Source organism: Staurois parvus, unplaced genomic scaffold (assembly GCF_062004578.1).
Source record: "Staurois parvus isolate SC_StPar_1 unplaced genomic scaffold, SC_StPar_1.0 ptg000527l, whole genome shotgun sequence".
NCBI classification, from domain to species: domain Eukaryota; kingdom Metazoa; phylum Chordata; class Amphibia; order Anura; family Ranidae; genus Staurois; species Staurois parvus.
Genome location: NW_028318323.1, coordinates 955,586 through 980,990, shown reverse-complemented (window position 1 = coordinate 980,990; position 25,405 = coordinate 955,586). Strand labels below are relative to the sequence as shown.

General features: G+C 45.0%; 1 protein-coding gene across 3 annotated transcripts in view; it reads right to left on the bottom strand.

Moving 5' to 3' along the window:
* COL15A1 (collagen type XV alpha 1 chain) overlaps window positions 1-25,405 on the bottom strand; it is a 1,471,644-nt gene that overhangs the window by 714,759 nt on the left and 731,480 nt on the right. For all 3 annotated transcript variants that reach the window (XM_089690361.1, XM_089690362.1, XM_089690363.1), the window contains 3 exons: window positions 15,985-16,122; window positions 8,127-8,189; window positions 3,681-3,716 (listed from right to left, as the gene is read on the bottom strand). In XM_089690361.1, coding sequence (XP_089546487.1) covers window positions 3,681-3,716; window positions 8,127-8,189; window positions 15,985-16,122 — 237 coding nt within the window. The remainder of the gene's footprint in view (window positions 1-3,680; window positions 3,717-8,126; window positions 8,190-15,984; window positions 16,123-25,405) is intronic.

Here is a 25,405-nt window from a genome sequence, read left to right as displayed (position 1 = left end):
ACCTTTGCTTGCCCTTCTCAGAACTCAGGGCATCCAGGTGACAGGCTATCAAGACAACATTCACCTGAAGGATGCAGCCTCCTTGCAGCTCTCAGGGAATGTCCAACAGACAATTCAACTGCTTCAGGTCTTTGGCTAGGTGATCAACTTAAAAATATTGTTCTCAAGCCTTTCATGTATCTAGAGTATCTGGGCCTCATCCTAGATACATCTCAGGCAAAGGTATTTCTTCCAGAGCAGAAAGCTTCTTCTCTAAGAGCTTAAGCTCAACAACTGAGATCCAAATGAAATCCCACAGTGAGATTCGTCATGAGAATTCTGGGTCTAATGGTTGCCTCTTTTGAGGCAGTACCCATCCTCCAATTCCTTTCAAGAATTTGCTAAACATTCTATCAGTATGGAAACCTGATTAACATATAAATAGTGGCGCAAACAGTGGCCCTATAATCAAATGGAGGATGTATGAATCACATTTAAAACCAACTCTAAAAAATAAAACTTGTAAAAGACCTAGAAAAGTCCAAATACGTTCATAATTGTTCTAGTAAAAAATGTTCCAGAACACACTGTGTTAATAGGGTCTCTTCCACACACACTTCCCAGATCTTGGGGAATCTCCAACTGGCAACAAAGTTAAACAAAACAGAGGATGCAATGTAAATATAGTATGAAAGAGTTAAATTATAAACAAGGAAGACAAATAGCCACTCCCATGAATAAGGAAACCAAAATGTTAATAAAGCAATCACAGCACCTAATTATAGCTTATTATTAATTTTTTTTATCTGTTAGATTCAGGACTCAGGCAAATTGTTTGCACATCAACTTTTTTTTTCTTTTCTATATATTTCCTAATAAATTCTTCCGTGCAGAGTCTTGTAGTCCCTCTGCACAGCACTTATTAGGAGAGGCTTTCCAAGGTAAGGGCAACCTTAAGAAAGGAGCCAGGAGGCTTTGAAATGCATTGCCACACCCACTGGCCTTCCCACAGAGCATAATGTAATTGACCATCATATGCTTTCTGGGGTAACTGGCAGTGTTCATCTCTAGCAGCTGTGCATCTAGCCATCAGACAGTGCTGCATCTTGAGGCTTTCCAGTCCAGACAAGGCGGCGATTATCCTGTGATTGCATTACACACGTTTTGGTTCCCTCATTCATGAGAGTGTCTGTTTATCTTCTTTGTTCATCATTAAAGTAGAACTATAGGCAAAACTTTTTTTAATGTTGGATAGAGTGGAGATGTATTAGAACACCTGTCAGGCTTTTATAGCTGTCTGTGCACTCTTTAGGGAGATTGACCCTCTCTATATGTCCTGTTTACCAGTATAACACAGAAAATCCCAAATTTCGGGTTGTCCCCAAAGCAGTAATAGAGGGGAAATTTCCCAGTGTGGACACTGGTTCTTGTGACCTGGGGGGTACCAAGGACACAAGTCTGTCATGCTGGGGAAGAGTCTTCCACTTCTTGAGAGTTTATGGCAGATGGTCAAAGGAGGAGGCAAAACTTCCTATCAGCATCTTGGAGCTCAAAGCTGTTAGGTTGCCCCGCCAGCACTGGACCCACCCTTCTAAAGGGACACCCAATTTGATAGGGATGGGCTGAAAACCTCTCTGTTCGGTTTGCGGTTGAACATTCAAACCTACCAAAAGTTAGACCACAAACTTTGATCAGGGACAATTTACTGAGCGGTATCTTACTGCATCTGAGTATGTGGTAAGATACTGCTCAGCTACTAAAATACATGAGTATTTTAGTAGTGAAACATTCTGTAATATTTAATTTGTCAGCGGGGTTCTCCACATTCTTATCTTCTTACAAAAAGGTCTTGACCAGCATCTCAGCACCCTAAAAGGACAACTTTCAGCTTTATCCATCCTTTTCCAAAGGCTTCTAGCTTTTCACTCCCTCATAAAAATGTTATTCAAGGTATTTATCATATTAGTCCCTCCTCACAGTACCCTGTGCTCCCTTGGGGTGTTAACTTGGCTCTATCTAGCTTCCAAAAATCATCCATTGAAACCATCATGGATATTCCCTGAGAGTCTCTTACCAGTAAAGTAATTTTTCTGGTGGCCATTTTGTCTTAGACATATCTCAGAGCTGGCAGCTCTTTCTTGTAAAGAGCTCTTCCTCACACTTCACAATGACAAGTCATATGATGCCCTAGAACACCCTTCCTTCCAAAGATGGTTTCAGTGTTCTATCTCAATGAGGACATTGTTCTTACTTGTGTCTTGCTCCTAAGCATCTTAAAGATGTCTCTCTGCATTTCCTGGACATTGTCAGAACCATTAGAGAGTACTTAAATGCTACTGCTTCCATTAGACAAACCACTTTCTTGTTTGTCCTTTCCTTGCAAGGAGCACCCCACTTCAAAATCCACTATTACTAGGTGGATAAGCTATTTGATTATTAGAGCTTATGCTTTAAAACAACTTGGGTTCCATAAAACCCTAGAGTTCCTTAAGAGGTTTCCAATGGTTCCTTGAGAAATGAGCAATTTCTGCTTCTCAAGTAAGTTTCCAGTGACATCCTTGATCTTTTTAGCTAACTGCAAGAGGGTAATTCTCCCTAATAACCACAAGTATAGGGGGCATTCTTCCCATTGACCATCACAATATATCATGAGTTGTTGATACAGTCATTTTTGTCAGGGATTCCATGAGACCAGAAAGTTATTTCAAGGGTTCCTCCACATTGAAAAGGTTGACAAAAGGCTGCTCTAAAACAAACATCTCCTCCTCTGCTTTTATTACATACGCCATCAGATCTGTTGGAGCACCGTGATCCTTTTGGCACCAAACCTCTGTCATCCAACTTTGTAAGGCCTCTGGTCTTCTGTTCATACTTTTTCAAAGTTTTACCAGGCTCATTTTCAGTCCTCTGCCGATGCAGGTTTCAGCTGCAAGGATTTTGCAGTGGCATTCTATATCTGGTTTTTTTTTTACCCCTGCTGTTTATGGACCGGTCGGCACTATTCTGTTGCCTAGTTGTTGCCCACCCTTGTATTCATTGCTTTGGGACATCCCATGGTCTATAAATAAGTTGCCTGTGTCCTGTACTGTATGATTAAAATAATAGGAATTTTGACTTACCTGTAAAATACATATCTTACAGAACAGAACATAGGGCACCCTACTCAAACTCTACTTGTTACTCTGCATTGCTTGCTCCAAAACTGAGGACCCACGGAGAGGGGTAGGGTTAAAGGGATGCCCCCCAGAGTCCATGTCCTCAAAAGCATGCTACTGTATGATCACCTGAATGTATGAGTCTATAACCCATGGTGTATGAATAAGTTGCCTGTGTCCTGTACTCCCAGATAAGGAATTTAAACATAGGTCATAAATCCTCTTTTTTGTTTTATGATGAAGTGTCCAGTCCCCCATGCCATTTGTTTGGAAATCCCTTGCCTACTGAACTAGAGAATGGCCATTACTGTTTTTTACATTCAACTCACATTGACTGCAACGGGTTTACGTTCAACACCCTAACTTCAGTCATGTCCTGCAAATCTGCCTTGAATAAACCCAGGTACATTCCATTCATCCCTAGTGGCAACCTGGCAAGATGGAAATATAAGAGCTGTAACTGCTGACCTGTTCTAAAAAGGAAAGCTGTAAAGTTGTTCAATCCAAAAATTATCTATGCATTGAAATGTCAAATTCTAGAATTACCTTGGGACCAGCAGGTCCTGCTGCACCTTGATCCCCCTAGAAGAAAAAAAGAGAAAAAAAAAATATATATATATATTTATATACATACTGTAACAAGGTTAGCTCGGCAGCGGGTGTGTGTGACCCCCTGGATGGGTGCACAACACAAAAAGATAGGCACAGCACAACAATAGTGGAGGTGAAAACAAACAGGTGCAATTTATTTACAATATTTACAGAAAAAATGATAAACCAAAAAGAAACATCAAAATAAATCCTGGCCAACTTGGCTACTCACTGCAACAACAGCTTTTCCCTAGCTACCCACTAGGTACAGCCTGCTGCTATACCTAGTTGCTAGTACTGGGAGGTTAGCCACACAAGCTTTGGTCTCTCTGCACACAGATAACAGGTCAGCTCCCCAGACAGTTCAGGCACAGATCTGGTTCCAGGGTGGAGGCACTCCCTAAGCACTCTGGGAAGCTTTATACAGGTGTTAATGAGCCCACTACCTTCAGCTGGGCTCATTATCTCAGTGCTGAAGGACTCAGCACTTCCCTCTAGTGGTACAAATCCCCATAAACCCTGAACCTCGGACAAATATATCGTCCATCCAGGACGCAACCAGGTGATTTCACCTGCCTACTGTCACATACCCCCCCCCTCTTGTTTCAACCTTGGGGTTGTAACACCAGTAGCCAGGCAGGCGTGTACCCGGGATAAAGCATCCACATTTCCCATCTGAACACCAGGGCGATGCTTCACCGTGAAGGTAAATTCCTGTAGGGCCAGAAACCACCTATTTACCCTTCTATTGGTCTCCTTATTTTGAGCCATCCATTTCAAGGGAGCGTGATTGGTGATCAGGTCAAAATGTCTGCCCAGCAGATAGTACCGAAGGGAATCTAGGGCCCACTTTACCGCTAAACACTCCTTCTCAATCGTGGCGTAATTTTCCTCGTGAGACTTTAGCTTTCGGCTGAGATAGATTACTGGGTGCTCCTCCCCCTGCCAAACCTGGGACAGCACTGCTCCTAAGCCAACATTGGATGCATCCGTCTGGACCACAAAGTCTTTTGAGAAGTCTGGTGAGTATAGGACTGGCTGGCTACATAAGGCCCTTTTTAAAGACAGGAAGGCTGCTTCAGCATCAGGGGACCACTTAACCATGACAGACTCCTTCCCTTTTGTCAGGTTGGTTAGGGGTACTGCCATAGAAGCAAAATGGGGAATGAATCGCCGATAGTAGCCAGCAATTCCTAGAAAAGCCCGTACCTGCTTTTTGTTATTTGGGCGTGGCTTATTCTGTATTGCTTCCACTTTGTTTATCTGAGGTTTTATTACCCCTCTCCCAATAGTGTACCCCAGGTACTTGGCCTCCTCCTGTCCAATCGTACACTTCTTTGGGTTGGCCGTAAACCCAGCTTTCCGTATTGAGTCTAGCACAGCCTGAACTTTTGGCAAATGTGAGGCCCAGTCTGCGCTATGGATAATCACATCGTCCAAGTACGCTGCAGCATACTTCTGATGGGGACGAAGAATCTGATCCATTTTTCGCTGAAAGGTGGCCGGTGCATTCTGTAACCCGAACGGCATTCTTTTATACTGGAATGACCCTTATATTATTAATAATTATGAGGCATCTTGAGGTGCCTGCAAATACCTACAACAATGTTCAGTGCCCCTGGTGAATACTAGGCAGTTCTGATTGAATAGAGTTCTATTACCTCTAACCGACTGCTCCAGCCCTGGCAGACTGATCACACCAAAACCCTCAAACGACACAGTGGAGCGACTATGGCGCAAAACAAAATCCCAACAAGCCTTCACCTGCTACAAATCTGCCTTCCACACCTACACCTCCTCCCTCCACGCAGCCAAACAAGCCTACTTCCTGACCCTCATCAAGACCCTCTCCTCCAATCCTCGCCGACTCTTCTCCACCTTCAACTCTCTACTCTCTCCACCCCCACCTCCACCCAGCACCTCACTCACCGCCCTTGAGATTGCCAATCACTTCAAAAACAAGATTGACACAATTCGCAAGGACATTGCCGCAACTCACACGCCCTCTCAACCCGTCCTCTCTCACACAGCAACCCCATCATCCCCCCTCCCCCTCAACATAACCCGCAGGGACTTCGTCGCTGCTCAAACTCCCTCCAACCCCGTTCCCCCTCACTCAGCTACCCCCTCATCACCCCTCTCCCACGGCCCCACCACTGCTCTGACCTCCACTTCCACCCCACCCTACATTCCTCATACTGAAGCTCCCCCAACACTCCGCACCTTTGACCTTACTACCATCGAGGAAGTCTCCAAGATCCTCTCTGATGCCCGCCTCACCACCTGCCCTCTCGACCCTATCCCCTCACAACTCCTACGACCTCCCTCCCCCTCCATCCTACGCTTCCTTACCCACATCTTCAATCTCTCCCTCTCCTCAGGCATTTTCCCCTCCCCTCTGAAACATGCACACATCACCCCCATACTTAAAAAGCCCTCCCTGGACCCCAATGACCCGAACAACCTCAGACCCATCTCCCTGCTCCCATTTACATCTAAACTCCTCGAGCGCCTTGTCTACACCCGCCTATGCTCTCACCTCAATGACAACCACCTCCTCGATCCCCTACAGTCCGGCTTCCGTCCCCTACACTCCACCGAAACCACCTTACTCAAACTCTCCAATGACCTGCTAACCGCCAAAGCTAATGGCCACTATTCAGTGCTCCTACTCCTTGACCTGTCTGCGGCCTTCGACATAGTCGACCACCCCCTCCTCCTCAAAAAACTACACTCCCTTGGCCTCAGAGATTCTGCTCTCTCCTGGCTCTCATCCTACCTGTCACAATGCTCCTTCAGCGTTACCTATAATGCTACCACCTCCCCCTCACTCCCCCTCTCTGTTGGGGTCCCTCAAGGCTCTGTCCTTGGGCCCCTTCTCTTCTCCATCTACACCTCCTCCCTTGGCCAACTCATACACTCTCACGGCTTCAACTACCACCTCTATGCCGACGACACACAAATCTATCTCTCAACCCCCCACCTCACCCCCTCGGTCTCTGCCCGAATCACACACCTACTGAGCGACATATCAGACTAAATGTCGCTCCACTTCCTTAAACTGAACCTCTCCAAAACCGAGTGTCTTGTCTTCCCCCCAGCCCGGACACCACCCCCCATTGACTTCTCCATCACATCCAACAACGCCACCATCAAACCCGCCCCGCAGGCCAGAGTACTTGGTGTCATTCTGGACTCCAACCTATCCTTCCAGCCCCAAGTCCAATCTTTAACTAACTCATGCAGACTCCACCTCCACAACATCGCCAAAATACGCACGTTCCTAACCCCATAAACCACTAAACAGCTCATCCACTCCCTCATCATATCACGACTCGACTACTGCAACTCCCTCCTCACTGGCCTGCCTCGCCGCTGGCTATACCCGCTTCAGTTGATCCTGAATACAGCTGCCAGACTCATTCACCTTTCCAACCGCTCCATTTCCGCCACCCCCCTCTGACAATCCCTCCACTGGCTTCCGATTGCACAACGGATCAAATTCAAAATCCTAACACTGACGTACAAAGCTGTCCACCATACTGCCCCGAACTACATCACTGACCTAATATCCAAGTACCGCCCAGCACGCACACTCCGCTCCTCACAAGACCTTCTCTCTAGTTCCCTGGTCTCCTCCTCCCATGCCCGCCTCCAGGACTTCTCCAGGGTGTCACCCATCCTCTGGAACTCCCTGCCCCAACCCATCAGATTATCACCTACTCTCCTCTCCTTTAGGTGCACCCTGAAAACCCATCTCTTCAGGGAAGCCTACCCCACCCCCTGCTAACCTGCCAACCTCCTCCACTCTTCCCACCTCTCCATCCCCCACAGCTATCTCCTCCTGTACCACTATCCCCTCCCTCCTAGATTGTAACCTCAAAAGAGCAGGACCCTCAATCCCCTCATGTTTTGCATTGTATTGGTATTGTTCTGTCACATGTTCTGTCCCCCTTTGTAATGTACAGCACTAAGTGAACTATTGGCGCTTTATAAATACTGTATAATAATAATAATAATTACCTATTGCTTGTTTCTTCTTGCTCATACATTGCTACTGTTCCATCACTATAGTTGCCTCGCTAGTTAAAGTGTAGAGGATCATAGACAAGTTTTATTATTACCATTTGGGTACAACAGAGGCCACTGAAAGCTGTTGCAGGGGTCTGATTTTCATACCTTTCAGCAGCCTAATTATAATTGTTACAATGCCACATTAAATGGGAAATACTTAGGAGAAATGCCAGTGGCAAATTATATTTTGCAATTTCAGCATACAAAAACAGTAACTTTGTGTGTGATAAAACATCAATAAATAGAACTTTAAAATCCAGTGATATCCAAGCCTTATTACTACACTCTACCCAGTGATAAATATTAATTTACAGTATCTACACTTACTTTTGCTCCTTTCTCACCAGGAAGACCATTCAAACCATCCTGTCCAGGTGTTCCTGGTAATCCCTACAAAGCACAGAAAAAAAATGTGTGCAATACATAAATAACAGGTGCAAAATAGTGTCCTCTCCTTAATGTTCCTACATGGCAGTCTTTATAACACAATTTGTTTATACATTAAGTGTATTTCATTAAACACAAAAAAAAACTTGACCACTGGGTTTTTGATGAATGTTTTAAAGTTTTGGGTAGAACTTCTCAGGGCTTTTATTCTCAGAGAATAGGTATAGAAACTCAACCACGACCCTCTGACCCCCCCACCCCCTTCCAAAAGCAGAGAAGGCATGGGTCAGAAGTACATAATGCACAGAATGCAGAGGTAATTAATGCAAAGAGTGTAGGGGGGTCAGGAATAAGTAATGTACAGACTGCAGGGATCAGGAGTAAGTGATGCACAGGCCACTGTACATAATGCAGCCACAATGATCCTCTCCAGCCAGTACAAACCCCTCTCTCCAAGCCCATATCCACCTTATCCATCCTAGAGGAGATCTCACCCAGCAGTCCCAATCCACCTCCAGTAAAGATCATCCCTCACAGTCCTAAGGCCTCATTAATACAGGGCAATTTGATCTGTGCCCTGTGCAAGGCCTTGTGTACCCACACAGGGATGCACAGGTGTTTTGTACATTCCCATGTAGGTAGTCCCATTGATGTCTGCATGGAAAAAATGCTCCGGAACTCCTGTCAGGTTTTAAAGTGGAGTTCCAGCCATTTTTGTATTTACTAAAAGTCAGAAGCTACAAAAACTTAGCTGCTGACTTTTAATAACACACACTTTGCTATCTCGGGGTCCAGCGATGTACTCACCCGTGCAGTCCCTTCTCTCCTTCTGTCCTCCATGGCACCGACATCTCTACTGTGGGCGCCAGGTTGTGACAGCTTGTGCCACGCCTCCTGGAAGTTCCCAGGAGACTGCAGGAGCAAGGAGGGGGCCGACCGTCTGTCTCACTTTGCTGCAGCAAACTAAGCCGGACGTGGGAGCGGTTACCTGTCAAAACCACTCGCTCCCCCCCAAAAGATGCCAATTATGGCAGTGGAGAAGGGGAGGAGGCAAATAAGTGGAGCTTCCACTTTTGAGTGGAACTCCACTTTAAATGCTGTCTGTGCCGCTATTGAGGAGTTTTTTGATAGGTTTTGAAAGTTCTAAACCTTCCTTACAAAAAAAAGAGAAGGGTGCAGGATTGATTAACCAGTTCTGGACTGCCTGCAATGTACTGTAGATGAGCAGGCCGTGTAGGCACAAGCAATGTACCAGTATACCGCACCAACAAATCACTCACGGGCCCAGTGTCCTTCCAGAAGTGTTTGCAAATCCAGATTGGCAGATTGGCAGCCCACAGATTCAGCACCACCATTCACAGCCTAACCCGGAATTTAGGTGGAAACAGCAAATTTAACAACTCCCCTTGATTTTTTTAGCTGCTTTTTCACTGAAGATCTGTATCAACTGATTGTGGAGCAAAGCAATTTATACGCACGACAGTACATGGCCACCAGCCCAAAGTGCCAGACAATTTGCATGAAAGCGTATAACGGTTTCAGAATTTAAAACTTTGTTGGGCCTAACCCTTAACATGGGCATTACAACTGGGGAGCAGTGGCAAGATAGTATGGGACTTGGTGTCATCTATGTTCCACAAGGGGTACCACTTGTATGTGGACAACTTCTATACAAGTGTGCCACTTTTTAGACACCTATACAATCTTGAAATTGGCTGCTGTGGCATTGTGCAACTTAATTTCTAGGGCTTCCCCCAACCGCTTGAAAACACCCGACTTAGAAAGGGGGAGAAAGCTTGCTTGAGTTATGACGAATTTCTTGCAGTGAAGTGTAAGGACAAAAGGGTTTTTTTTTGTCTGGTCTTTCACACAGATACGACGGTCCAAATTTACACAGCATCTGGTGTTTTTGAGAAGCCTCTCTGTATCCACAAATATAACTTTAACATGAGAGGGGTGGACTTCAACAACCATATGATGAAGCCGTACTTAGTTTCTTGCAGAGTCAGACACTGGTACAAGGTGTATATGTATTCATTTATTTTAATTGGCTATATACAATGATTTTGTAATTTACAAAGCAACTGGAAGAAGTGATTCCTTCCTAAAATTTCAGGAAGCGATCATCATGGCCCTTTTGTATCCAGAAGGTGCTGTGGCCCAAACCCCAATTTGAGATGCAGTGAGCATTTTCCTGATGTCCTCTCTGGTACCCCAGCCCAAAGATCACCTCAAAGAAGATGATATGTCTGTAGCAGACACGGAATAAGATGAGACACACATTTTTTCTGTCCCTCCTGTCCTGGCTATCCTGGCCTCTGCATCAAAGACTGTTACTGTTGCTACCTTGCTACCACACATTAGTGGAGTATTAGTCTAAGGCACAGTGCGGCACAGTTTAGGCCACACAATTCACATACAAGGGCCGTACAGGATGTTGGATAGTCAGGAAAATGTCTATCACATTTTGAGAGGCCCTAAAATCAAAGTCTAGAAAGTTTATGGCTCTGATAAGTTGCAAAAAAAGTAAAAAAAATGAAAAAAAGATAAATAAATGAATAAAAAAGTAGAATAAAAAGTTGTTTTATTGAGTTGTTATTTCACTATTGTGTGTGTTATTGTTAACCTTTGTTGCTTTGCAGGAATGCCAATCAGCTGCAGCTGATCTGCTTATTCTGATAGCAGCAGGGTGTTGCAGTCAGTGCTTTCTGCGCTGCAGGAGGAGATTTCTGATCCACACCAAACCAAGCATAAGGAGCCTGGGATGCTCAGTGGGAGGATTGCACCTATGCTTCTACATATATTTTTCAACCACATCGATTAATGTAAACGGAGAAACCTGTTAGGTTATTTTTTTTATTCAGCCCACAGGCTGCATGAAAAAAAGAACATTACATGTATGACCAACAAGGACCAGCAACATATAGGTAACTCGCTGAACTTTGAGTGGTTGTACCAGGATGATGCCTGCCTGATGATCCCAGTATTGTTTTCCTCAGCTGGTGGTTGGCTTTCTTGTAAAAGCAATCCTAGCCGCTGGATTGCTTTTCCATGGCATTCTTGGGCTCTCTGAATTGGGAAAGCATCCAATTACATCGATCTTAGTGTGATCAGATGCTGTTAAAAGGCAGAGGAGATGTCTGAGGTCTAATTGAAGTTTAATAGAATAGTATCTGTCACTGCCTATTGCTGTCACAGGGGATATTTACATTCCCTGTGATAACAATAAAAATAACGAAAAAAATAAAGAGAGTTTAAAAAACTTTTTTAAGAAAAGGCATTTCAGGGCCTCTGAAACTGTGATAGGTAGTGAGGAAACAACTTGAAGAAATACGCCCTTTGAAAGCCTAAAGGTGGTAATTGGATTTTGCGGGCCTGTACGTGGATAGGTCCCAAAAAGTCTCACTCGTGTTATCCCCATAATTGGGAGAAGGAGCAAAATGTGTTTTGGGGTGCAATTCCACATATACCCATGGCATGTGTGAGAAATATCTTAACAAAGTGACAACTTTGTGTAAAAAAAAAGGAATTTTTTTTCGTCATTTTTAAAAACCTGGGACAAGAAATAAAGTTTCCCATGGGCTCAACATGGCTCTCAGCAAATTCCTTGGGCTGTCTACTTTCCAAAAAGGGGGTCATTTGCGGGGGGGGGGGGGTACTGCCCTGGAACTTTAGCACCTCAAGAAATGTGATAAGCAGAAAGTAAAAGTTGTGTGAATTCCAGTACATATACTGTAATTTGTAGACACTATAACTTTCACAGAAACCAATTAATATACATATATTGGGATTTTTTTTTTACCAAAGTCATTGAGTCAGAATACATTTTGGCTTAAATGTATGAAAAAAAATTATTTTATTGGTTATGTTTTAAAACATACAGTAGAAACAGTTTTGTTTTTTTTTTTTGCAAAATTTTCAGTTTTTTTCCATTTATATAGCAAAAATTAAAAAGCTCAGTGGTGATCAAATACCACCAAAAGAAATCTCTATTTGTGTGAAAAAATTATATAAATTTAATTTGCGCAGTGTTGAATGCCTGCACAATTGCCAGTTAAATTAGCATACTGCTAAATGGCAAAAAATGGCGTGGTCATGAAGGGAGTAAAACCTAGATATGTGCATATGTGCACGCTGGAAATTTTAATTTTGTTTTGGATGCATTCATTCATTGAAGACATTTGTTTTGTCATATTCACTATGTTGAACTAATTCCTCTTCAGAATGTGTTTGTATCGTTTGTTTTATATATTCTTTGGTCTGGGTGGATTTGAAAAGTGTTGCAGTTTTTCCAGAAGATTGCTATATTTTTGATAGATTATCAAATCATATGGATTTGAAATGGATGGATTCAGTATTTTCAGACTCTAGTCCAACCCAACAAGAGAAATGGCATATGCTGATTGGACAATATTGACTGGCATTATGTGCATCCAAATTAACTAATAGAATGAAATTTCAATCCATTTGTTATCCAAATCTAAATTATTGAAGGAATTTGAAAATTAAATTAATTTCCCCATGGGCCCAAACTACTATTGCATCATGTGACATCATTTGAATGAAACAAATATAACAAATGAATTTGTTAATTTCATTATAAATTCTTTTCAGATTAGTTGACATCTGAATCTTTGGAAATTAAATTTTCATCCAAAAAATGGATTCTAACAAAACACATGTCTACTAAAACCTCCCAGAAGTCAAGTGGTTAAAAACATACAGTAGTTTTTAACCACTAGCCTACAGGGCACTTATACCCCCTTCCTGCCCAGGCCAATTTCCAGCTTTCGACGCTGTCACACTTTGAATGACAATTGCACGGTCATGCAACATTGTACCCATATGAAATTTTTATCATTTTTTTGAGACAGATAGAGCTTTCTTTTGGTGGTATTTACTCACCTCTGGGATTTTTATTTTTTCCTAAACAAACCAAAAACCACTGAAATTTTTGAAAAAAAAGTTTTTTCTTAGTTTTTGTTATACAATTTTGTAAATAAGTGATTTTTCTCCTTCACTGATGTGCGCTAATGAGGCTGCAGTGATGGGCACTGATAGGTGGCATTGATGGGCACTGATGAGGAGGCACTGATAGGTTGCACTGATGGGCATTGACAGGCATCACTGATGGGCACTGAAAGGCAGCACTGATACATGACACTGATACATAACACTAATACATGACACTGATATATGGCACTGATAGGCAGCACTGACTGGCACTGATAGACAGCACTGACTGGCACTGTTAGGCAGCACTGACGGGCACTGTTAGGCAGCACTGACTGGCACTGATAGGCAGCACTGACTGGCACTGACAGGCACTGATAGGTGACACTGATTGGCACTGATTGGCAGCACTGATAGGTGGCACTGATTGACATTGATAGGTGGCACTGACTGGCACTGATAGGTGACATTGAAAGGCAGCTCAGATGGGCACTGATATGTGGCATTGATGTGCACTGGTATGCACTGATATGTGGCATTGATGTGGCACTGATGGGCACTGGCACGTGGCACTGATGGGCACTGGCACGTGGCACTGATGAGCACTGACAGGTGGCACTTCTGGGGCCACACTGATCATCAGGGCACACTGATCATCAGTGCCCTGATGATCAGTGTACATGCCCCCTCCGCGGAAAGCCGATTACCGGCTCTCCTCTCCTCTCGAGCTGTCAGCATGACAGCTCGAGAGGAGAGAAATGCCGATAACCATGTGTACATGTGATCAGCTGTGATTGGATATAGATGATTACATGACCGATCCGACATCTTCAGCTCTTTCCCTCGGACACAGCGGACCGGCGATCACCGCGCTGCGTACTCCCTGAGCCGCGCATGCGTAGTGAGAATGGTAGGACGTCATATGACGTCCTATCAGAACGAGAGAACCACCTTGCGCCCGTCATTGTACTATATGGCGGGCGGAAGGTGGTTAAACTAAGACATAAGTCTGCATGGTGCTGAAAGACCTTCATTGGCAAGTAATCATTGCCTGGGACCTTATGATTGGGGAATCCAGTGACAGTCTTCTCTAATTTTTCTATCATGAAAGGTGCATCAAGTAAGTCTTTGTGGGTTTCAGTCAGTTTTGGTATATTAATTTTTCTTATGTAAGCAATAAAATGTACTGAAGGGGTGGGCAGAGCACAACTCTCTTCTATAAGTTAATAGATATACATAAAATACATTAAACAAAACACTGACTGCTGATAAAAGTTCACCAGGTGACTCAAGTGCTCAATAATCGTGCGTCTTCCTGGACCCGATGGATGTGCATATAGGTGTATAAGCAATGCGCACTCACCAGAAACGTATGTAAATGCGCGTTTAATAATTATATGATGTCATCAAATTGTCATCATGGGATGATGGGAGGAATCCTAAGCCTTTCCTCTATGGGTGGATGGATGGAACTGACACTCCCCTCAGACAACGTGCAGGTGCACGAAACGCGTAAGATGGAGCCAGTAACGCCGTTGACGTCACGCCACCAGAGCAACGAGGTGCTATGGCGGCCATCTTTTAGCTCTGGACGGTTAGTCCACATGGTTTTACATGCCCTGCTGTTTGTTTTAACCTGGATTTTGTGCAATAAATGTTTACAAAGTTACTACACTATGGGCATCCTTTTGCTTTGACTCCCTCGAGGAGTTTTTGATTCACAGCTGTCTTGACATCCAGAGAGGGAGCCTCCACTAGATACAGAGGACTGCACCCACCTATCCCATAACAGGGAACTCTGGAAGACCTTGATACCAGTTAATCCATACCTCAGAATCCATCCACCCATAGAGGAAAGGCTTAGCATTCCTGCCATCATCCCATGATGACCATTTGATGACATCATATAATTATTAAACGGGCATTTACATGCGCTTTCTGGTGAGTGCGCATTGCTTATACACCTGTATGCACATCTACTGGGTCCAGGAAGATGCACGATTATTGAGTCATCTGATGAACTTTTATCAGCAATCAGTGTTTTTTTTAATGTATTTTATGTATATCTACATAATTTAACTTAACTTATAGAATATTTCTTTGATCTTAGCACCGTACATTATTCTGTTTCATTTATTGGAGGTTTTGCTTGGTTACCTTGTGCTTGGCTGCTTTTAAAGTATCTTTAGGCGCTCACATTTACCCTTATTCTCTACAGAGCACAACTCTCTGCTCTGTGAGGACCGAGAACTTATCTGCGGCCATTAATCACTTAGTCCTCAATGTAGAACCATCGGGACAGCTTCAGCATTGGATCAATGCTGCAGCCATCTAGGTGAGTATGTAAGTTTGTTGTTTTACATTCCTGCTTCCTACTTCTCTTTTAAAGAACTGCTGGAGGTCACACACTGATACTTACTGTAAATCTTCTATCAACCAATTATTGAAATGCTCTTGAGGTATGTGTGTATGTCTGTATCAGTATGGTTAGAAACATTCAATTAAATACTGCCTTGAAAATAGGGATTGAGGTAAATGTACTAGTTTTACATGTAAGGTATTGTGGAATGTAGCAATATTATATACAGAAATATAATACATCAATTACACAAAGCCTGATTTGTAGTGTTAAGTTACAAAATATGTTCTTTTAAAAGGTTTGTATCTATTTATTTTGGGAAAAAGGAGTTTGGATAAGTACGATTTTTTTTTTTTAACTATCCCTGAACAATGTTGCCATATTGGTAAGTTTTTTATTTAAATTCAGCACGAGCAATGATGGTACATTTCAATACAATAAAAAAGCTCTGTATTAGCAAAATACAAGTAAAGGTTATCAACTTACTGGTGGTCCAGGCATTCCAGGTTCTCCATCTTTACCATGCTTCCTCGATGGGCCCTCATTTCCAGGGCCAGAGCCTGGCTTTCCTGGCAATCCTGGTGGTCCTGGAGGCCCAAGTGGCCCTGGCAGACCAGGCAAGCACTTTTGAGAAAAAAAGTTGCAATTAATGCAATCACCTAAATTAATATATTAATATTTGTACTGAATTCTTATTTAAAGTAAACCTCTACAATGCAGCCTCCTTTTAGAATTAAAAAAGGTGATTTTTTCCATTTCTGATGCATGTAAACATATTGGTACCTTCATTATCTGCTCAATCAACTGTTTTAAACACATGTTTTCTCCCCTACTTAAAAAGCATAAAATAATAAGGCTAATGTGGGTCTGTTTTTTGGAACAAGCACAGGTCCAGAAAAAATACCAGTACTAAACCAATATCAATAAACCAATACAAATATTACTCTGCACTAATGTAATCAGAAAAACATCAAAGGAATATCACAAAATATTATATAAGCCAACGTAAAAATTGTGTAACCAATGTCATGGTCAAGATAGCTGCTTCCAGTAGTGTCCACAAACAGATTCTTCAAACATGTATACAAAAATAAATGTGTAGCACTATCCCTTTAAGAATAGTGAATATAATACACATACAATAGTAAATGAAATGCAAACAAACTCAGTGCAAAATCCAAACACAATCTCAGTATAAACTTAAATTGGATCTAAAGGCTCAAGGTTTTTTATCTTCATGCATTATATGCATGAAGGTAAAAAACCTTCTGTGTGCAGCATCCCCCAGACCCCCCCCCCCCCCAATACTCACCTAAGCCCCAACTCGATCCAACAATGTGCACTGGAGTTTCGGCTATCCCAGGTCACCCTCTTCTCATTAGCTAAGACAGAAGTGGGAGCCCTTGGCTCCCACTGCTGTCAATCACAGCCAGTGAGTCAATGAGAAGAGAAAGGGGGCGGGGCCTAGCCACGGCTTCGTATGTGAATGGACACACGGAGCAGCGGGTGCCCTCATAGCAAGCTACTTGCTGTTGGGGCACCCAACAGGAAGGAGGGGCCAGTAGAGCCTGCGGGGGACCTGAGAAGAGGAGGATCCAGGCTGCTGTGTGCAAAACCACTGTACACAGCAGGTGAGTATAGACATGTTTGTAATTTTTTCTTAAAAAAAAAACAAAAAACCTTTAGAATCACGTTAAGTCTTTGCCATGATTGTGAAATATTATATAAAAGTCTGCTAGAATTATATAATGTGTAATAATGACTTATTTGTAACCACACAAGTTCTCTGACACCCAGGGACTCACCATCGGGGGGACACCATCTCTACCACAACTAAAAATACGCCTCTTGCCGAATCCAAAGATGCCTCATTGTGGAGGTCACAGGTGCTCTTTCATTATATTAAGCAGATGGTAGGCAGCAAGGGAATCACTTCAACAGCCCCAGGCTATTCCTCTTAAATTTCAGGAAGACTCATGTTTTATGTATTACGATAGCCCCCTTGATGGTTGATATATGCCACTGTGGAGTCACTGTCTGACTTTCATGGAATTGGGTATCTCTTAGAAAGGGAGGGGGTCCACTGTTAGAGGGACAGCCTGACAGCTCTGGACTCCAAGATCTTAACAGGGAGTTTGGCCTCTTCCCTTGACCATGTTCCTTGCACCATCACAGATTGGAAGAAACCTCCCCAGCCTGACAGACTTGCATCTGTTGTAAGAGCCTTCCAATTGGAAGGCATGAAGAGTTTTCTCACTATCCGAGTTGAAGTGGTGATCCACCTGGACAAGGACTTTCTTGTTTGGTAGAATGCTGAGTAGGGGAGTTCTTGAGTGTGGATTCACACATGTGCAGTGCGAAATGAAGCTCTGTTTTCACAGCTAATTGACAAAGTAGTTGTTCAGCGTTTCAGGTCAGGTTTACTTGAGTATCATTAAAAATAGCAGCATGACAAGTGCAATACTGCTCACACAGAGTGGTTATTAGAAAATCCAAGCGGAGTAATATAATTATTAATGTACAAAAAAGTTTTATTCGATCACATGGATCATAAAGAGGTTAGACAGAGACATGGTAAACAGGTCATTATAAAATCACTAAGTTAAAAACATTCGGCGTCTCCAGATCTAATAGTTATTCGGCAATCAGGAATCCACATAAGGCAATGACGTTCCTAACTACTTGATCAAAGAATTTTCATATTTTCCATATGATATCTGCATAGGGAGGTCACTCTTCAAAAAAATATTTTTGGTGACCACCGCAGTGGATTGAATGACTTCCTAAAATGGAAAAACCAAAGAAGAAAGGATCATAGTAGAGGGAACAAAAAATAGGATATATGCACTAACCAAATGTAATAACACAGTAACCCCATGTTAGGTATATATGTTATTCCATTACCTTTAAAGTCTGCGGTGATTGGTGAACGAAACGCGTCAACATGATGACATCATTACGCTCAGCGTCTCCATAGGGCGCGGTACCCACGAGGAAGGAAGAAACGGTTTGCTTCTGCTCCACACAGGAAAGGCAGGAGACACTCAAATTATGAGGACATCATCCTAAGCAGCCCACACATGGCAATTCTGAGTCACAGCCTACTTCCACCGGTGGCAAGTTTGTAGCCGTTTGGCTAACTTAGGCTTTAGTGTTATCTTTATATACGGGTAATATACCCTAATTTTTTGGAAATCCTGTGCCTAATAACCTCATTTTTGGGGGAATATTTTGAACTCCTATTGGAGGAATACGTATACAATACGCTATATATGTGTTGTGGCATGCAAAAACAGTCTCATATATATTTTTAAGGAACCGCACTACTTCCTCACTATTGAGCAATTTTTGGAAACCCTGATTTGGGTCTATATATCTAAATATACATAGACTGTATCAACCAGTCTGGACTTCATACACTGACCACCTGGCTTCTCACCCCCATATTCACTCTTTCATCCAGACCTGATCTTATTTCAAGTGAGGAGGAGTCCCCTTGATCTTCTATATGGTAATATTCAGAGATTTTTACCCTTATTTAGTTTCATTCAGGTTTGCTTGCTGTTTGATATTTATGTTTAATATTTATACACTTTTAGAACCATTTACTACTGTGGACACATTTCCATCTGGGGTGGTTACCCAGAAAGGCCATATATCCATCCTTTTATGATGGTCAAGCTTATGAGAAGGTAATGGAATAACATATATACTTAACATGGGGTTACTGTGTTATTACATATGGTTAGTGCATATATCCTATTTTTTGTTCCCTCTACTATGATCCTTTCTTCTTTGGTTTTTCCATTTTAGGAAGTCATTCAATCCACTGCGGTGGTCACCAAAAATATTTTTTTGAAGAATGACCTCCCTATGCAGATATCGTATGGAAAATATGAAAATTCTTTGATCAAGTAGTTAGGAACGTCATTGCCTCATGTGGATTCCTGATTGCCGAATAACTATTAGATCTGGAGACGCCGAATGTTTTTAACTTTGTGATTTTATAATGACCTGTTTACCATGTCTCTGTCTAACCTCTTTATGATCCATGTGATCGAATAAAACTTTTTTATACATTACTAATTATATTACTCCGCTTGGATTTTCTAATAACCACTCTGTGTGAGCAGTATTGCACTTGTCATGCTGCTATTTTTTATGTTAAGTATATCGGGTTTATAAATCCACACTAATTATCAGTGAGACGGAGATGTTAATATGACACATATTTACGTGTCATGCTAAGTGGCTATTTCCTCCCCTTTTTTTTTTAACTTGAGGATCAGGTCAGGATTTTATCATGGTTACTAGAGATGAGCGAATTATTCAAAAATTCGATTCGGCTGATTCGCCGAATTCACGGAATAAATTTGATTCGAGGCGAATATATTCGCTGCGAATTTAACGTGTAAAAAGGGTGTTTCTAGGCTTCAGAGAGCCTTTATATTAGTGCAGAACACTGTACCTTTAATTTAAATGCCCTTGGAGTCTGCTGGGGAAGAGAAATAATACTGTCAGTCAGTATGACATGCAGATGAGTGCCGTCGATCTTAGAATCATTGCACACTTCACTCATTTGGGCAGTCACGGGGCCAAAACCAGAGTGTGGAGCCACAGTGTGGCGGTGGAGGCAGCAGCAATGGGAGGCCATACAGCACCCTATGACAAAATGGAACCCACCAGCAGTGTGAGGAGACCTGAAAGTGGCACATGGCAGAGTGTGGCGATGGAGACAGCAGCAATAGGAGGCCGTACAGGGACCCATGACACACTCTGGACCTGGCAGCAGCATGAGGAGGCGGTACAGGGGCCCATGACAGATTACGGGCCTGGCAGCAGCATGAGGAGTCGGTACGGGGGCCCATGGCAGATTACGGGCCTGGCAGCAGCAATGGGAGGCCATACAGCACCCTATGACAAAATGGAACCCACCAGCAGTGTGAGGAGACCTGAAAGTGGCACATGGCAGAGTGTGGCGATGGAGACAGCAGCAATGGGAGGCCGTACAGGGACCCATGACACACTCTGGACCTGGCAGCAGCATGAGGAGGCAGTACAGGGGCCCATGACAGATTACGGGCCTGGCAGCAGCATGAAGAGTCGGTACGGGGGCCCATGGCAGATTACGGGCCTGGCAGCAGCAATGGAAGGCCATACAGCACCCTATCACAAAATGGAACCCACCAACAGTGTAAGGAGACCTGAAAGTGGCACATGGCAGAGTCTGGCGATGAAGTCAGCAGCAATGGGAGGCCGTACAGGGACCCATGACACACTCTGCACCTGGCAGCAGCAAGAGGAGGTGGTACAGGGGCCCATGGCAGAGTGGCGAAGCGTAAGCAGCTTAAATTGAAGGCCATACAGAGGCCTATGTTAAAAATAATAACATGTTTGGGGCATGATTCATGGCGGATTTAGTCAGTTGTGTCAGGAACTGGTGGTTTGAAATCCAGCCTAATCCACGCCTGATTCATTTTCACAAACGTGAGTCTCTCCACACTTTGGGTGGACAGTCGTGTCCTCCGCGGAGTTACAATACCTCCTGCCGCACTAAACACGCGCTCCGATGCCACGCTACTGGCCGGGCATGACAGCCTTTCAAGGGCAAATTCAGCTAGTTGGGGCCAAAGGTCAAGTTTCGTTGCCCAGTAGTCAAGGGGATTGTCTACCTCGGTTGGCAGGGTGCTGTCCAAGTAGGCCCAAGCCTGTTGTTTGAGGTCATGCTCCAGGTCCACCTGATGCTGCTGCTGCTGCGGCTGGTTAGTAGTTTCCTCACTGCGCTGGTGAAGAAAGCTACTCATCATCGACTGCAGACTGAGGCAGCCGCTGCTGGTGGAGCTGCCACTGCTCCTACCACCCACCCTTCCCCTGCTGCCATGGCAGCGGAACGCGAGCGCACAGGGCCCACAGTGTCTGAGGATGGACGTTGGCGCAGAAAGGCAGAGACCAACTGACTACATAGGTGGTTTTTATAGTACTTTATTTTGGCCTCCCTCTCAGCAGGTGTGAAAAAGGCCACCATTTTTGAACGGTAGCGAGGGTCCAACAAGGTGGACAGCCAAAAGTCATCCCTCTGTCTGATGGTTATTATTCGGCTGTCGCTACGCAAGCAACCGAGCATGCTATGGGCCATTTGTGCCAAGGAATGCGAGGGACTCCCTGCCTCCATCTCCACAGCATACTGCCACGGTGCGTCTGGGTCCTCTGTCTCCTCCTCCTCCTCCTCTACCAGATGCTCCTGCTCCTCCACTCCTGTCCGCTGAGTGGAAAAACCCCCCATTTCACTCAATAATTCCTGAGCACCAATGTCCTCCTCTACCTCCTCCTCTTCTTCCTGTCCTGCCCCCACAGGGGTCATGTGGCGTTGAGATCTGTGCGCCACGTCTACCGCACCCTGACCAGCCATTGTTAACAGCATTTGTTCCAGGACGTGCAACAGAGGAATGACGTCGTTCATCCCATAGTCCTGCCGACTCACGAATAGCGTGGCCTCCTCAAAGGGCCTGAGCAAGCGGCAGGTGTCACGCATGAGCTGCCAATGGCTGACATCTAAGTTACACAGGGGAGTACCTTTATCCGCTTGTAACATCAGGAAATCGGTGATGGCCTTTCGCTGTTCGTAAAGGCGGTCTAACATATGTAGGGTTGAATTCCACCTTGTTGCAACGTCGCAGATCAGGCGATGCTGTGGAATTCCGTTCTGCCGCTGCAGCTCAAGGAGGGTGTGCTTTGCGGTGTAGGAATGGCTGAAATGCATGCAAAGTTTACGTGACATTTTAAGGATGTCTTGCAGTGGGATGGTGGATTTTAGGAACCGCTTGACAACCAGATTGAACACGTGAGCCATGCATGGCGCATGGCACAACCTTCCTTGACGCAGAGCAGACACCATGTTCTTTCCGTTGTCGGTCAACATGGTTCCGATTTTCAGTTTGCGCGGAGACAGCCATCTGTCGATTTCTCTGTTCATTACACTCAGAAGTTCCTCCCCTGTGTGACTACGTTCGCCAAGGCATACCAGGTGCAGCACAGCGTGACACCGTTGCGCCCTGCACATGTGATATGCCGGTCAGGTAATGGGACTTGGCACGGGGGTGGCGGCTGAGGACACGGCGGAAGAAGAGGTGGTAGAGGCGGACATCTTTGCTGGACCAAGGACGTGCAAACGTGGAGGCAAAAGCGGCGCGACCTGTCCAAGTTGCTGGTGCGGCTATGCCGGCACCACGTTCACCCAGTAGGCCGTAAATGACATGTACTGTCCCTGACCGTAGTTACAGCTCCACACGTCGGCGCTGCCGTGCACTTTGGCAGAGACCGACATGCTCAAAGACTGGCCCACCATCTCTTCTACATGTGAATGCAGGGCTGGCACTGCCTTTTTGGCGAAGAAATGCCGGCTTGGCACTCTCCACCGCGGCTCGGCACAAGCCATCATTTCTCGGAAAGGTGCTGAGTCCACCACTTGGAAAGGGAGGGACTGCAGCACCAGCAACTTGGACAGGAGGACGTTCAGCTTCTGCACCGTCGGGTGCGTGCTCGCAAACTGTTGTCTCTTGGAAACGGATTCCAAGAAAGACTGCTGACGGAATCCGTGAAGAGGAGTAGCAGGAGAAGGAGCATCTGAACGAGCGGAAGATGCCAACGAGCGACAACTCCCCTCAGCAGAGGTGTTGGAGCCTTGACTGGCTGATAGAGGGCGATTGACGTCGGGTGACGGAGCAAGTAACGGAGCGGGTGATGGAGCGGGGGCTGGGGCAGGCAGAACCGCCATATCTTTATCTCGGTTTTCCCAGGCCACCGAATGGCGACGCTGCATATGCTGACGCAACGCTGTAGTCCCAACATGGGCCCCCTGGCCACGCTTGACTTTCTGGCCACATAGTCGACATACGGCTACGTTTACTTCCTCGGGCGGCTTGACGAAAAATTGCCACACCGCCGAGTAGGAAACTTTGCCCCCGCTACTCCTCACTGGCTGACTGCTACTTCCTCCGTGCACACCGGCACCACTACTGGCCGTGGTGGTAGGCTGCAGTGGAGCTGGTGCTCTACTCCGTGGCCATTTGCCTCCACTGACACTGCTGCGACCCTGCTGCCTCCTGGGCAACCCACCGACTGTTTTGCTCGCTGGCAAGCTGGCACCCTCTTCTCCTGATGATGCGGAAGCAATAGCCTGATGACGACGAGGCTGCCAAGTGCGATCAGCCTCATCATCATCAATTAGGGTCTCCGCGTCACTACTAGCCCCCTCGGCTGCGTGTGGGTCAGGAGACAGACCTGTCTCTAGACCGGCTACCGAGCCACTCTCCTTGCCAGTACTTCTTCACCTGGCTGCTGAAGAGGCGGATGTCTCCCCCCGTTCCTGACCGCCCTCTGTTAGCTCTTCCTCACTGTACAGTGGGGCTGAGCCCACAGCATGCGATACTTTGCTTGGTGAGGGAACACCAAAGGACAGGGGCAGGTCGAGGACACGTGATTTCAGTGGGCTTGCTCCCGGGCCATGCCAACTAACGGTTGTGTCTGACGTACCCACCGACCGTTGGCTGTAGGTGTCAGAGGTGACCTGGGAAGAGGAAGACGACCGAGTCAACCAATCGATGACGGCAGGGTTGTCGGTGGAGACACGACCGCTGGATGACACCGGGAGCACTGGCCTCTGGCTGCGACTAGTGCTGCCTGGACCCCTTCCTCTGCTGCCACGTCTGCTCGCTCCTGAAACATTGCCTCCTCTGCCACTCCTCTGCGTGTTGTCTGACATACTCTTTAATTCAATAGTGGTTGTGAAGCAGAAAGTAACGATTCTGTGTCCCTGAGTAACAATTCTGTGTCCCCGAGTAACGATTTTGTGTCCCTGAGTAACAATTCTGTGTCCCTGAGTAACGATTCTGTGTCCCTGAGTAACGATTCTGTGTCCCTGAGTAACGATTCTGTGTCCCTGAGTAACGATTCTCTGTCCCTGAGTAACGATTCTGTGTCCCTGAGTAACGATTCTGTGTCCCTGAGTAACGATTCTGTGTCCCTCAGTAACGATTCTGTGTCCCTGAGTAACGATTCTGTGTCCCTGAGTAACGATTCTGTGTCCCTGAGTAACGATTCTGTGTCCCTGAGTAACGATTCTGTGGCCCTAAAGTCTCTGTGGCCCTAACTCTGTCCCTAATACAGACAGGTCTGTCTCTCTTGAATGACCGGAGGCTAATGGAGAATTCTAAGATGGCCGCAATTTATAGCTCCACCATTACACAGTGCTGGCTGGCTGGCTGCTGATTGGCTAATGCGATCACATGTCATGAATGAATGCATTATGGGTCAGCGCGCCTTGTCTGCGCGCCTTCCCAGAGATCCCCGCTCCGTCGCCACAGATGTCGCCGCCATTTTTGGGAAAATTCGATTCGAGCATCCGAAGTTTGCTAATTTTCGGATTCGGCGCGAATCGAATTTTTCCTGATCTTCTAAACGAATTCCACTTCGCCATGTTCGATTCGCTCATCTCTAATGGTTACAACTGAATGACATGCGATTCAGGAGCGTTCCCATAGATAATGGGCCTGAATTTTCACCTGAGGTGGACCACACTGCTCAGAAAAGTGATGTGACTTCTTCAATTTGCACTGAATCTGCACTCTGGCTGTACTGGATATATGGAAACAGGCACAGTACAAACCAATGTTCTTTCACATGGCATGCAAATTGGATGTGGTTCAAAATTCGCAAATGTGTGAACCAACTCTCATTGTATTTGGGTGAAGGGTGCTGGCAACCAATAGGCCTAGAACTACCATGGTAAATTTCACTGTGGGGTTTCTTTGGGATCTAAGTTGTCCAGCATGAGCTTTTCAAGAAATAACTTTCTTTTCTGAAGAAAGACCTTTGTCTGAGAATTAGAATTAGACCTACTCTATTGTAG